We start from the raw sequence: 14,772 nt of genomic DNA on the forward strand, positions 1-14,772 counted from the left end.
TTTTGCATTATTAAACATGTCTGCTCGCTGCTTACATTTCGTTCTTGCATCCCTTTTTGTTGCGAACGTAACGTTGTAGACGTTTGTTTGTCCTGCTTTGTTATGCCTGTTTCTTTGTATATTAGCCTTTTTACATCTCTTGTGTTTTTTTCCTATAATTTTAACAGGGTTGTTTACAAACTGCTGGCATCAAAGAGTGAAGGAATAAGAGTTCAGGCCTTGAAAGTGTTGGGATACTTTCTGAAGCACCTGTCACCAAAGTTTGTACTTGATCTATTTTTATTATAAAATAAAAATTTCAAGGTTTAAATAACTTCTAGCTCCACTGAAAAAATTCTAAGGTGATATGACTAGTTTTGTGAGCATGGCCACGTGTTGGCTAATTGACCTTCCTGCTTTTAGTGCGGACTACAAATCTATGTATTGTTTAAACAAGTGGCTAGGTGACTAGGACACTCTATTCAATGGCACATTGGCTAATGGGTACATTTTAGAAAGCAATCCTATCCATGTGAGTTTGAACTCTAAACCTAGCAATGGAGTACTAGATAAACTCATTTGAATGAGCTGTGTTTTTGATATTCTTGTTAAATTTGAAATTATTTTAATGCTCCGATGTCTGCTTTTGCAGGAGGAAAGCTGAAGTCATGCAGGCTCATGGATTATTCTCCCTTCTTGCTGAGCGACAGTTGCTGCATACAAACATGATTACCATTACCACATACAATGTGCTGTTTGAGGTTATAAGATCATTTTTTTATCTTTTCATTCTTACAACAGCTAGTACCAATAATGCAAGCAATTCCAAATCAACAGTCTGTGGAGTACTGCAGGGATTAGCGGAACTCAACAGCAATTACATCTGATGTGTTTGGCTTCTTGATGATTTCAGATGAAGTTGGTGCTTTTTGAGATCAGCTAAATTCATGAGGTTTTGTCTTGGTTTGATTGTATATTTCAGGTTCAACTAAATGGGATAAAATCCTCTTGGGTTTTTTTTTTTTTTTTTTTTTACCAGTCATGATGGTGTCCATAGAATGGTGGAAGAAAAATCCTATGGATTTTCTGTTTTCATAAGAATTTTTGAAGTATCATATATTTAGAAAAAAAAAATCACTTTGAAGTCTGGGAGTAGATATGTGGAAATATCCGTCTTAACATTCCTTTAGTTGTAACAGGATCAACAAATAGCATTTACATAGATCAAACTCTGCAAATGAATAATGGACCAAGATTAAGTGCAGACTGCACAGTATGCAGGAATGTGCAATTTATGTAGGTTCCTATATTGAATTTACAGTAGGGGGTAACTGAGTTTTCACGTTTTAGTGTTTGATATATACAGTCTGTTTTAGCTTGTACTGACAGTGAATGTCCAATGAGCAGTCTTTTATTTTTTTTATTTATTTTTTTTCAGATTCTTATAGAGCAAATTTGTACCCAGGTAATACATAAACAACATCCTGACCCAGATTCATCAGTAAAGATACAAAATCCTCGTAAGTACAAGTGTTCTGAATTACCTTATCACGTACTTTCATCTTTTACTGATATCCTTCTACATGCAAAAATGAACTATAGCAGCACTACTGACCGGATTCATCAGCTACTTGCATAATCCAGAGCTGTGCCGAGGGGCGAGGGAGACTTTCATTTCCCAGAACCCCCAACTGAAACCTTTCCACAATGTTTTTTTTGTTTTTCTTTTTGGTAATGAATACTTAGCAAATGGTATTTACAGGACTACAGGTGTTATTAGCAGTAATGACATGATTGTTCTTTCTATGAAGAATTCCCTATTAAAGTCTAGATCACGTTTAAACTCTGATCTCCTGTGCACTAATCACACTGATCCTCAAGCATAACCATGTGTGTGAGATCAGCCAGCATGGGGACTAATCAGACACCAGCATGTTCCTCCAATGTCCTTCCGGTGAGGAAAGGAATGCCTGTTTCCGTTGTATTGGTGTAATAAATGGTATAAGGCAAGCGTGTTATGTTGGTGTACCAGCACTGTTTCCTATGATGCAGACAGGGGAGAACACAGGCTGTCATTATGTCCCTGCCGCAGCGATAAAGACTGGACGTGCCAATACGTCCTATGTTACATCTGCAGCCCTAAGTAGCACTCTAGCCTTATATAAATGCATATTTGGGTCCATTTTGCATGGAATAAATTATTTTTGCCACATGCAAACCAGTGGATGCATTCTTATTATTATAGTTCTTCCATCTCATTTAACTCCTACCACTATGCTCCCACATCCAAAATGGACACAGTATCAAGGATCGGAGTGTCTCTATGGTAATGGGATATTTCCAGACACAGAAAGGAGCATCTGCAGATATGAATACTAGAATTTGATATGTGCCATTCATTAAAATGACATGAACTTCTTTTGCACCTCCTTTTGTTTTATTGATTGTTCTCCCTCCTCCTGCACACGATACTATGCAGCACATCACTATGTATTATTCCTTCCTGCGCACAACATGATCCAGCAGCTCCAGAAACATTTGGACCTTTTGGTTGGGTACAGTGTTACCATGCCTACAAGCCTCACTTTGTCCAGTTATCTGACATAGAGCTATGAGGGTACTTTTGAGATTCCCTGCCAGTAGGAGTAATGGTTGGTACTTTAATTGCCAGAGTCTTGGGGTTTGTTTGCTAAGGGAAGAGTTGGCAGTTGTGAAGGGCCAACACTGGCAGGTTTCCCCAGCAAGAGGTGCTTAGCTGGGCCAATATAATGCATCATTTAATGTGTAAGGAGTTTGAAGAAATCTCACTGGCTTAACTATACATTATACAAGGCCAGTCAAGCGCTTACTGGGGTTGGCCCTTCTTAATGTGATCAATGATGAAGCTGAAATCACATCTCTCCTGATAATTCAGATTTTAGTAATAAACCCCTATGCCTTAAATTATTAAACCTGTTAAGCACTCTTGCAGTTGCCCTGACTTTAACGGCGTTAATAAACTGTTTTGTAGTGATACTCAAGGTCATTGCTACCCTGCTGCGGAATTCACCTCCGTGCCCTGAAGTTATGGAAGTTCGGCGCGTATTTCTCTCAGACATGATAAAACTTTTTAATAATAGCAGAGAAAACCGAAGGTAAGCTAACCTGATAACAAACATGGCTGTTTTGTAGAAGAAATGCTATCTGGTACCCTTTTAACAAAAAATATTAAATGGAAAAATAAAATAAAAATACCATAAATGGATGTACATCTTTATATTGGTCTTTTTTTTTTTTTTTTTTTTTGTTTTTTTTATAGTTCCACTAATTCTATTTCTTCATGTTAATGCATATGCACCTTTTCTCCCCATTTATATTCTAAATGTTCATGTGTGTCTACAGGAGCCTTCTGCAGTGCTCTGTATGGCAGGAATGGATGCTCTCCCTCTGCTATTTTAACCCCAAGAACTCAGATGAGCAGAAAATTACAGAGATGGTGTACGCTATCTTCCGCATTCTTCTTTATCATGCCATCAAATACGAGTGGGGTGGATGGCGTGTTTGGGTAGACACCATCTCCATAACGCATTCAAAAGTAAGTACTTAGTATGTGTATCCAAAATAATACTTTGCCGCTACTACTTGGTGTATTGATTCCATATTTCCTAATTGTACCATTCATGCACTAAATAGTGGTGGGTGTAAAGACCAACATAATGCAATTCATAAAATAGCTCTGTTATATAGCCACTAGATATGCTTATGAATACATTTCATTTATGTCGTCTAAATAGGTTTTTTAGGTAATGGTTACAGGCAACAATCCTGTTAATGAAAGGGAATGTTTGTGTGTGTATATTTGTGTGCATAAAGGGACAGCCTAGTTTAAACTTTAGGAATTTGTTTGTTTTGCGTCTGTGAATGGATAATATATTAATTTTTATTCTTATTTTGTGCAGCATAAGGTGTACATATGATTTATGCTGGTCAGCCAGACACATATATATACAAATGTGCCCAGGGTGCTCTTGCATATCTCCCAAGCTAGACAGACAGCCTAGAACTGAGAGGACCAAATCCTCAGTCAGTCTTAAGAAGGATGCATGCTGACTTTTCTTACAACATTGGTGATCAGTCTAGTTCATTAAAAACTAAACCCACTGAACTCTGATCTGTGGTAGAACTATAATTCCAGGCAACACTGGCAACAGAGAAGCTGCTTGCGGGAGGGTAACTTTTTATAGATGCTTAGTTAAATTTTATGGATGCATACTTTACATTGTCTAAAGTATATATACACACACACACACACACACACGCACCCTGTGATGTGGCTCTTTTACCACAAGGTGGCAGTACTGTCTTATAAAAGGGAAGCTGTTTTGCATATAAAAGGCCAGCGTGTAGCAAATTTTATTTTAATATGCCGTGCTTATGATAAGTGAGGTGTACATGTTTGAGATCATAGAACATCACAAAATATTCTGTGGTACTGGAAAAAGCAATACCCAAGTTTAATGTTCCATTATATAAATCACTAATGAGTATTACTCATTAGTCTTAAAATGCCAGATGTACAGTCTCATTACTTTTTGTAATCACATCTGCATTTTCATCAGTTGCCCGTGGCTGTGTTTTTAAGCCACATTTATGTGATAAACGAACAAGTGTTCCTAAATTGTAAAGGCTTTGCAGTGCTACATATCAAGATGCGTGCATCTGCTATAAAAAGCCAGAGAAACTCAATTGCAATTTTATTGTCCGGTTTGATAGATTTCCTGCCACCTTTGTAGCCGGGTAGTTGTTTGTCAATGTAGCGCTCTCCTCCCACAGCTGCACCGCGCTTCATACGCAGGAACTGCTTCCCAAGCAGAATCGCAGCACCGTACTTACTTTACGAAAGGCTTTAGGGATATATACGAGAACCCAAAAGGAAATGCGTGCATATATTAAGCTAGATTTTATTATAATATAGCAGAGTATGTCTAATTCTGCAGGTATTGTGGAAATGTACTTAAGCCCCTCAAAGCAAAATTAAAATCCATGCTTAATTCCATATTTTCTACTTTATTGATAACAAAAAAGAAAACTTCCTCAATTCATTTATTTATGTACTTTATGATCTTGTTTTCGTTTTGAATTTAGAATTTGAACATTTGCAACCTTGTCTCATTATATTTTTGTTTTTATAATGAAAGACATATATATATATATATATAGCATTGGTTCTGATTATATATTACTTTTATTTTCTCATGTATACATTGTCTAACATCTAAACTGCTGTTTAGATTTATACATGAAGTAGAAATGCTTGTGGGACATTGTAGGATACCCTGTGATAAGTGTGTGTATGTATATAATATAGTGTGTATGTGCACACTATGCATTGTATATGTGTGTGTGTGTATATATATGTGTATGTGTGTGTGTATATGTGTGTATATATATATATATATATATATATATATATATATATATATATATGTATATATGTATAATAAAGTGTTAAATATGAACAAAATGGCTACATATTAAATGTAATTATATGTTCTGTTATTTATTTTTTCAGTTGGTCTGTAATTTAAATACCTGCTTTTAATTAAAATTGAATATACCTGTATATATATATATATATATTTCTATTTATTATAATTTTAGAATACATTTGGCATTTATGTGCCGTCACTGGTTCCATTACTCATTATCGGAGTACATTGCTGGAACAGCTGCCTCCCGTATGAAGTTTAGGGGCCTTCGGTATGATACGTGGAATGCCGCTTTGTTAACTTGTTTTTGTGCTTATCCTGAGCCCTGTTTTAAGTGTTAAAGAGGTTGGGGAAGTTAAGTGAGCTATCATTACCAGCATCTGCAAAGCTTTGACCAGCTCCATTGTTTCCAGTCCTCACAGGCCAGATGCAGCCATGCTGGGCAATAAAATACTTTTATTTTAGAATCTGGTATTTTTTATTTTTACTATGAATTGCTTTTGAATGATGCAAAAATGACTATAACATTAGTAATTAGTCTCACTGGTTGTAACAATTTGTTAAAACCTGATTATCTTAAAAACCGGTCTGTACTGACTTTAAAGGGCATTACAATATATAAGTGTGTGTGTGTGTGTGTGTGTGTGTGTGTGTTATATGCAAGAACATGAATGTCAATAAGGGCAAAGTGTTCCTTTTTATGCAGGTCGTTGAATCGTGTTTAAATTAAGATTAATTATAGAATTCATGGAAATATTTGAAAGAACTCGCTTGTGAAAAGTTATTTTTTACATGCAGCAGTTACTGTGGGAATGGAAAGTTAAAAATACATATACTGCTTTTTTTTTTTTTTTAATTATAATTCTTACAAATGGGCCTCAGATTGCATGGACATGGCATAGTTTAGTAGAATCCATAAAAACTGTACTGTAAAGATAAAGAATGACATGGCATTAATTCTCTGTTTTGAGGCGGATTGTTGTAGATAGTGATATATCTGATCCGTAGTAAGACTTTGTTATTTAAAGTCATTCTATGTAAGTATTCCCGCATTAAGTTCCCATATTCTTATAAACTTAATTTTCATTCGCTGGTGATAAATGCATTAATGGTAAGGATTGTTCAGAGACTTTGCTGCCTGGAAATGAATTTGGAAATATTTGGCTATTTATCTAACGTAGTCATTGTTTACACACACAATATGTATGACCCTATATTTTTAGCCCAATGGCTTATACTAATAGGGAAATATCATTCAGCAATACAGAGGACACGAGCTTTATTTACTATCCTTAGCCTTACTACGACTATTATGACACAGAACTGGCTACCACGGCATGTGCACTTGTATAAAGTTAAGTATCCACTCGTTGGAAAGATACGTTACTGTACTTTTAGCCTGCTAATTTAAGTCAAACTTGATTTTTGTTCAGTGATTATTACTTGTGCATAACTCAGAATTCTATGCCTAAAGTACATCTATGTGAAGCTGTAGTTTATAAATGAAATCTGTGTTCATATTAGATTCTTAAAAATAAATAAATGGCTGCTTTTAGGAGTCGAATCATTCAGCTGCCTGGTACTGATAACTTACAAGCATGGCCACCTATACACACAGTGCAACGTGCCAAGTCCAACCGAGTGCCACACAGTAGCCGACCCATAGGGCTCCTGCAGGAAGCAATTGTGGCTGGTGCTGCCCACTGCCACAGTGACTGCTCTCCTTAGGGGCCCTTACTATAATAACCCTTATTTTAGGGTAAGGGTGTCACTATTTGTTTCCCTCCCCCAGTTGTTGGGGATGAGTTTTGTGGTGTGTGTGTGTGTGTGTGTATTATATATGTATTATATTTTATTATATATATGATCTAGTACTAAAGACTATAGTATTTATTGGTCTGATTTGGGCTGTGAGATTTTTTTTTTTTAATAGCAAAATGTAATGTACATGTTTTTTTTTTTTCTTTTTTGTTTTGTTTCCCCCCCTACCCTTCTTTCTGACTAATTTGTGTTTTTTATTTACTGGTACTATGCAGGAATGCATTAGTGACATGGTTGTGATATAACCTTTTCAGTCATAGTTAAGATGAATTAAACATTAAATCACAGCAAAATGTAGAGTTGAGGTTCATTCGGTTTCTGTTGTGGTATACAAATGTTTTTAATACACAATACTCCCCTAGCCTCTGTTTATGAACGTTGTTTGGTTTTCCCAAGGATCCAAGTTAAGTAACACTGGTCCAGTTTGTACTGTATAATAACTTGAGATTTAAAGGGGCGCTCCAGTACTCATAGCGCTTTAATGTTGATGATGGCTGCATAGGCCCTTTGCAAATGCATGGAGGGATTATAGTCGGATTATGAGTGAGGGCAGACTCTTTCATCAGATTAACACGTATTCTTTAAAAACCGAATATAACGTGTTTACTTACTCACAAAGTATATGTATTCTTCTATAGTGGGGGTCTCGGGGACATTATACTGTCCCTTTTTAAGTAAAAGCTGCATGTTTAAATCCTAAACTTGATTGTTACTTATATCATAACTTTAGATTCAATCACAGAAGCCTCATCATATTTATTATCACTTACAGGTTACTTTTGAAATGCACAAAGAGAGCTTAGCGCAAGTTTTTAGTGAATATGAAGATAGAGTTGGTGGGGAAATTGGGCCTGGACCTTCAAGCCCTATACGCACAGTGTCTAGAAGCAGCACAGAGACCAGGCCTCAGACCCCGCCTATGGAGTTAGTGGAAGCTATTACCACCCCAGATTGTTCAGAGGAAGTAGAAGAGGTTTGCGCAACAGAAACAGAACAAGAAAGTGATCCCCATCCTTCTGCTACTGAAACCCCAGAGAACAAAGCCGAAGCCAATGCAATTGACGTCGAGAAAGCACTTAATGAGAATTTGTCCAGTGAAGAAGTAACCGATAACACAGAAAAATCTACAGCTGAAGGAATGACAGCCAAAGGTGCTGATGGATATGAGGTCATTGAGGCAACCTCCTCAGTTGGTGCTAAGGATGAACATGTAGAGACAAACTTCCAAGGTGACACATCAGACGTCTCCGTTGCCAAAGAAGGCAAAACAAATGGCGTTGGTGGTGAAGATAGCCCAGTGCCTGCTGTAGACCAACATCTTCCAGTTGTTTGTGAGAACTCTGAAGTGCAGCAGGAAGCAATAAGCCCAGCAGAGATTAATAGTGAGAAGGTGACCCCACTCTTAGAATGCACTGTAGGGACTGATGCTTCCACAGCACAGTCTGACAACCTGTCTACTGACACTAATGAAACTTGCTCTCCCGACACTGCCACTTCAGAAATCGCAGAGGCAACCTCTACATCAAATAATGACGGTTTGGGTGCAAGCGCTGACGAAGTTAAATCTGACTCTGTAGTGAGCCCAAATGACAGTGGTTATAGAACAAGTGTTTTAGATGTCTCCCAAATCTCTGAAAGAAAAATTGCAAAGCTGGATGTTGCTAGCATCGCTTCCGATACAGAGAATCTGGAATTAAAGGCAAGCACAAGCCACGAGGCAAACCAGCCTGCAGGAGCTGAGGTATGTATTTCTCAGACGCATGGAAGATATCTGGTATTTTGAATATGATTACATGTAATAGTTTGATTTCTATGATTATAGTTGATACTTTCTGTTGATGAAAGTGCTTGTCTTCTATACTTTCTCTTTATGTATGGTTGGCTCTTTATGATTCTGCTAGATGATGGGAAGTACTCATGGAATAGTTTTTTTTGCTTTTCACTCTTGTCCCAAATGGTTAAAACAGGGTTTGTAGTTTGCATCATAACAAATGCCCCCCCCATGCTGCTTTACCTTATTTCCCATCAATGTGTACCCCAGGTCACTCCTTTCTTCTGCATTGTCCTTGTATGGTCTAGAAAGTGCTTCCCTCCTTTTCCCTTCATATATGTACATACATGATTTATTCAGGATGTTTATTGTTTCTGTACCTATGTGTTCTATTTTTTCCACTTTGGCAACCAGGCAACCAAACCACTAACGCCAGAAGCAGAGCGAGGTGCTTCCTCAGACAGCCAGAGAAGAGACTCTAGATCTACAATGTTCCGCATTCCTGAATTCAAATGGTCAATGATGCACCAGAGGCTTCTTACTGACCTCTTGTTTTCAATAGAAACAGACATACAGATGTGGCGGAGGTTGGTTATCTCATGTTTACTTACAAGCATAGTAGGCTCACATGTACACTAAATCACCAAACATATGTGGACTCCCCTCCTAATTGAGTGTAAGGGTTTCATCCATACCTATTGCTAACCAAGTGTATAAAATCAAGCACATAAGCAGCCATCTCCATAGACAAACATTGTCTGTGGAATGGGTTGTACTGAAGAACCGAGTGACTTTAAACTTCGCGCTGTCATAGGGTGCCACCTTTGCCACTAGTCAGTTTGTGAAATTGCTGACCTTGTTTGATGTAAGTGCTATTTTAAGTGAAAGTAAGTGCCTTTGAAGTAGGAGTAATAGCTCAGTCACGAAGAAGTAGAACACACAGACACACACACACACACACACACACACACACACACACACACACACACACACACACACACACACACACACACACACACACACACACACCAGGGCTGTCAAGTGTGGAAGCACATAAAAATTGCCTGTCCTCTTTAGCATCACTCACTATAGAGTTCCAAACTGTGCCTGGAAACCACATCAGCAGAAGTACTGTGCGCCTGGGGCGTTATGAAATTGGTTTCCATGGCCTTGTAGCTGCATACAAGCAGACGATTACAATGCCAATTGTCGACTGGAGTGGTGTAAAGCACATTGGCCCATCCGAATCCAGCAGCAATCAGGGGTTGATGGATGCCAGGAGAACACTACCTATGGGAGTGTATAGTGCCTACTGTAAAGGTTGATGGAGGAGGCAGAATGGTCCTGGGCTGTTTTTCAGGGGTTGAGCCTTTTAGTTCCTGTGAGGGGTGATGTTAATGCTACAGCATTTTAGACAATTGTATGCTTGGAAGGATCTTTCTACTGTGCTCCTATGCACAGAACTGCGCCCCTATGCACAAAGCAGGTACATAAAGACATAGCTTGATGAATTTGGTGTGGAGGAACTCGAGTGGCCCGCACAGAGCCCTGACCTCAACCCCATTGAACACCTTTGGGCTGAACTGGAACAGAGAGCGAGCCCAGCTTTCTCATCCAACATCAGTGCCTGACCTCGGAAATGCTCTTTTGCCTGAACGCGTAGGAGTTCCCACAGAAACACTTCAAAATCTTGGAGGCAAAGTCTTGGGGGAATTCAAATTAATGCCCATGGTGTTCTAATGGGATGTGCAACAAGCCCATATAGGTGTGATGGTCAGGTGTCCACATATATTTGATCATATAGTGTATTTTTCTGCTAAAGCCTGTATTTCTTAAAGCTCGAAGTGCCTACTAAAATAAATTTCATGCTGCTTTACCTTATGTAGTATGTAGATATAATTGTCAATGCAGATTAACCCCTTAAGGACAATGGGCGGTCCCTAAACCCATTGAAAACAATGCATTTTGATTTGTCTTTAAGGGGTTAAGAATACCTTATTTTGATGGCTATTATGTGAACGTGTTTGTTATAGTTGTTGTGTTGTATGGCTTAGCACTGTTGAACTATGTTGCGTGTAATGCATTCAGTTGAAACCATTGTCTTTCATCATTCACTAATTGTAATGTGATTCCCCCCTCAAACAGCCACTCCACCAAGACTATAATGGATTTTGTGAACAGCAGTGATAATGTAATTTTTGTGCACAATACAATCCACCTCATCTCTCAGATAACAGACAACATGATCATGGCTTGTGGTGGTATTCTTCCATTGCTTTCTGCAGCCACATCTGCTACGGTAAGAAGGATGCAGTACATCAAATTCTGTTATTCCGTAATGACTGCATCTGAACCTTCATGTAAGTGCCACACTTAGTCCAAGTGGCAATTTTGATTGGCAAGTGTTCAGTTAATACAGCAGCCGCCAGCCTTTTTGATACACAAGCTTAAAATGCTATGCACATGTTGCTCCCCTTTTTCTTTGCCACCAAATTGAATGTAGTTACTGTACTTTCAGGGTAATATTCCACTCCTTTACAGTGCTCTGTCAGCACCCAAACCGACCACACAGTGTTCGTCTTTACAATTTACAGTCTTAATCAGCACATCTGCCCACCTGCTGCATAAGGTTGCAGCTGTGTCATGTGTTACAGAAAGGTATTGGCAGAGGTTTTTAGTTGTAGCGCACGTGCTGACAGCTTATGAGAGGTTTGAACCCCAGCTCGGCCTCAACAGTCAGAGAATGGACATAACTGCTCTGTTTGTCCTCCCTAACGCCCTATTGACATTCCCCAGTTTTCTAATCAAGTTTTGTTATTAATTGGGTTAGATGAAAACGGATAAGAAAACTTTTTCTGAAGTTTGTGGCTGCAAATCTTTGTTTTTTTGTTTTTACATCTTGTTGATATTTGGAATGCAGCATGAACTGGAGAATATTGAGCCTACTCAAGGACTGTCCATAGAGGCCTCTATCACGTTCCTGCAGAGAGCAATTAGCCTGGTGGACGTGCTTATTTTTGCAAGTTCTCTGGGCTTTACGGATATTGAAGCTGAAAAGAACATGTCTTCTGGGGGAATTTTGCGCCAGTGTCTTCGATTAGGTAAGCAACAGTCCCCACTACAAACTATTTTCTTAACCCGTCAATTATTTTTAGTACTTGAGAAGATAGTTTGAAGTTATTTTATCGTCAAAATGTACATGTAACAGCATTAACCTTAAATGATCAAACGTCAACCTTGTCCCTTTCCTGCAGCAAGAGAGGCCAAGGTGCCCATTCACAGTGCATTGGTAGAGCAACAAAATGAAATGTTTAAGTAAATAAGCTCCAGGTTTTTTGTTTTACCCAATAGAGCTTATCAGGTGTAGCATCTGAAGTTAAAATCCAGAACCTATTGACAAAAAGCATCCCATTTTTAATCCAATCTAATAGTTTGCAAAGTTGCAAAATGCTGACCCTCTTGTCCTTCTGTACTAGTATATCTTAATGTGTCATGTTCTTGTTAATTTTCACTCCCCTCTGTGATAGCGCTAGCACTCTATAAATAAAAGGTAATGTAAATTGTCTTTGGTCATAATGGCCCCTTTTGTAATTTACATGGGTGGACCGTAGATGGTTACCTCTTTCTGCGTGGTTTGGTGCTAACCCTTCACTAATCTTGGGCAGGCTATAAAGGTTTTCAACAACTTTTATCTTAAACTCTCAACGCTGTAACGTTCTAATTCATAGTAGATGTGGCTCTAAATATTTTTCATCCTTTTCATTGTTACTCCTGTCTGCCTTTTTTGCAACGTCTCCCAGTAGGAGACCATTAGATTGTGTGGCGAAGAAAAGTTTACAGTTTTGCCGTGTAGGGTTATGCAGCTATATCAGTCATTGAATGTTGGTTTTATTGTGGTTCAATAATAAAACCAGTTTACCTGTTCATTTTCCAAATTTTACCAATTTGTCTCCTGTCTGCAGTCTGTGCTGTTGCTGTAAGAAATTGTCTGGAGTGTCAGCAGCACTTACAAGCAAAATACACAGAAAACCCAAACAACCCAAAGGCGATCCAGGGCATGGTGGGAACAGCCAAGTCTACGGCTAAGGTAATGTGGATGAAGCATGGTGTAAAAGTAGCACTCTGGTTATTAACTTTGTAACCAACATGGTTGCTTGTGCTGTGAAATGGACTCAAAATCCTTTTGAGAGATTGCTATCCGATAGCGTGACTGATACTATGCAAATTTTGTTCTTGCCCTGTATTTTATTATTAACTTCAACTTCTGAAGACTTAGAAATGTGGAGTGACTTAATCTTCTTACTCTTCACAGTTCACCCTGGATTTTGTGGCATTCAGATTTATGTATTTTGTGTAATAAAACCATTTCCTTTGGACTACAGCTTATCTGAGCAATAAATAAAATACCCGTAAAATATATTTGCATGTTTAAATGTTCTCTATCATTTCTTTTAGATATCCCTACTCCTCTATTACCATTATATTATGCATTATACAGGACCAGCCCTTTTTGCTAGGGATGGCCCTTTATAATGCACATTGCAGCTATAGGCCATCACAGGTTAAGGTCTACTCAATATAGTGTTTAGAATAATTGTATGATATATTGATCTGACTGGATGACCTTCCAATTTAGTGCATGCCATCTGAAAATTTGATCCTGGAGAGGGGTCAGAATTTACACTAACATTTTCTTTTTACTGGCAAACAGCTTAAGCACTTGAAGTTCATTACAGGAAGGGGACATTTTTGAATTATTTATTTTTTTCCTATGTTCTTCAGAGCCCAATTGATATTGTGACAGGAGGGATTTCTCCCGTGCGAGACCTTGACAGGCTTCTACAAGACATGGATATAAACCGCTTAAGAGCTGTGGTCTTCAGAGATGTGGTGAGTTGAAGATCAATGGCTTGTTCATTTGAAATCTTAAAATTGTTTCTCTGTGGATTTCGCAGAGTGCAAGAAATGTCAAAAGTTCTTGTAATGAAGACCCAGTAAATATAATATACAACTCAGTGTTGCACCTTTTCTGATTATTCCTTTTCTCAAAGCGTCTTTTTTATTTGTTTATACTTGGGGTATATGAAAACAGAACCTAAATGCTGGCTTCAAGTTTATTATTGTTTTAAATACTTTTTGTCTCGCCATAAACTTTCAGAATTATTGGCAAATATTCTTCTGAATCCATTACAATGAGCTTCCGAAATTACTATTCTGCACTGTTTTAATGCTTTAGAGATGTGCTAAAATGTAGGTTAGATGTTATAAATATTTTATATATTGTATATATATATTTTTATTTTTCTTTCTTTCTTTAACCTTCCCCTTTTTCTCTCCACATAAAGGAGGACAGCAAACAGGCACAATTCCTAGCACTGGCTGTTGTGTACTTTATTTCGGTGCTCATGGTATCAAAATACAGAGACATCCTGGAACCTCAAAATGAAAGGAAGCCACCTTCAGCCAGCAAGCCTGCAGTGGACACAGAGAATGCTAGTGCAGATACTGGCTCCACAGCCCAGCAAGGTACGGATGTGTCATCAGAAACGTTTCATCAATCAGAAATGACGATTTAACAAAGGCCGTACTGCTGTCATTCTGTGTAATATGTGTGTGTGTAAATATCACATCCATATACATCTATATATGTATCTTGATGTGAGTGTGTGCATACATATATGTATATGCGTACATATATTTATGTATGTATATTTATATATTAGTTACTTATTC

At 38.1% G+C, this 14,772-nt stretch overlaps 1 protein-coding gene across 1 annotated transcript in view; it reads left to right on the top strand.

Annotated features, from left to right (window-relative positions):
• The window catches only part of LRBA (LPS responsive beige-like anchor protein), a 237,704-nt gene that overhangs the window by 26,462 nt on the left and 196,470 nt on the right, over nucleotides 1-14,772 (top strand). Inside the window, exons 17-28 of the mRNA XM_053460618.1 lie at nucleotides 168-260; nucleotides 632-740; nucleotides 1,418-1,499; nucleotides 2,990-3,113; nucleotides 3,361-3,553; nucleotides 8,041-9,009; nucleotides 9,454-9,626; nucleotides 11,185-11,338; nucleotides 11,960-12,140; nucleotides 13,002-13,126; nucleotides 13,822-13,929; nucleotides 14,385-14,565. Of these exons, the coding sequence (XP_053316593.1) occupies nucleotides 168-260; nucleotides 632-740; nucleotides 1,418-1,499; nucleotides 2,990-3,113; nucleotides 3,361-3,553; nucleotides 8,041-9,009; nucleotides 9,454-9,626; nucleotides 11,185-11,338; nucleotides 11,960-12,140; nucleotides 13,002-13,126; nucleotides 13,822-13,929; nucleotides 14,385-14,565 (2,492 nt within the window). The remainder of the gene's footprint in view (nucleotides 1-167; nucleotides 261-631; nucleotides 741-1,417; nucleotides 1,500-2,989; nucleotides 3,114-3,360; nucleotides 3,554-8,040; nucleotides 9,010-9,453; nucleotides 9,627-11,184; nucleotides 11,339-11,959; nucleotides 12,141-13,001; nucleotides 13,127-13,821; nucleotides 13,930-14,384; nucleotides 14,566-14,772) is intronic.

The sequence above is a fragment of the Spea bombifrons genome, chromosome 1 (assembly GCF_027358695.1).
Source record: "Spea bombifrons isolate aSpeBom1 chromosome 1, aSpeBom1.2.pri, whole genome shotgun sequence".
In the NCBI taxonomy this organism is placed as follows: domain Eukaryota; kingdom Metazoa; phylum Chordata; class Amphibia; order Anura; family Pelobatidae; genus Spea; species Spea bombifrons.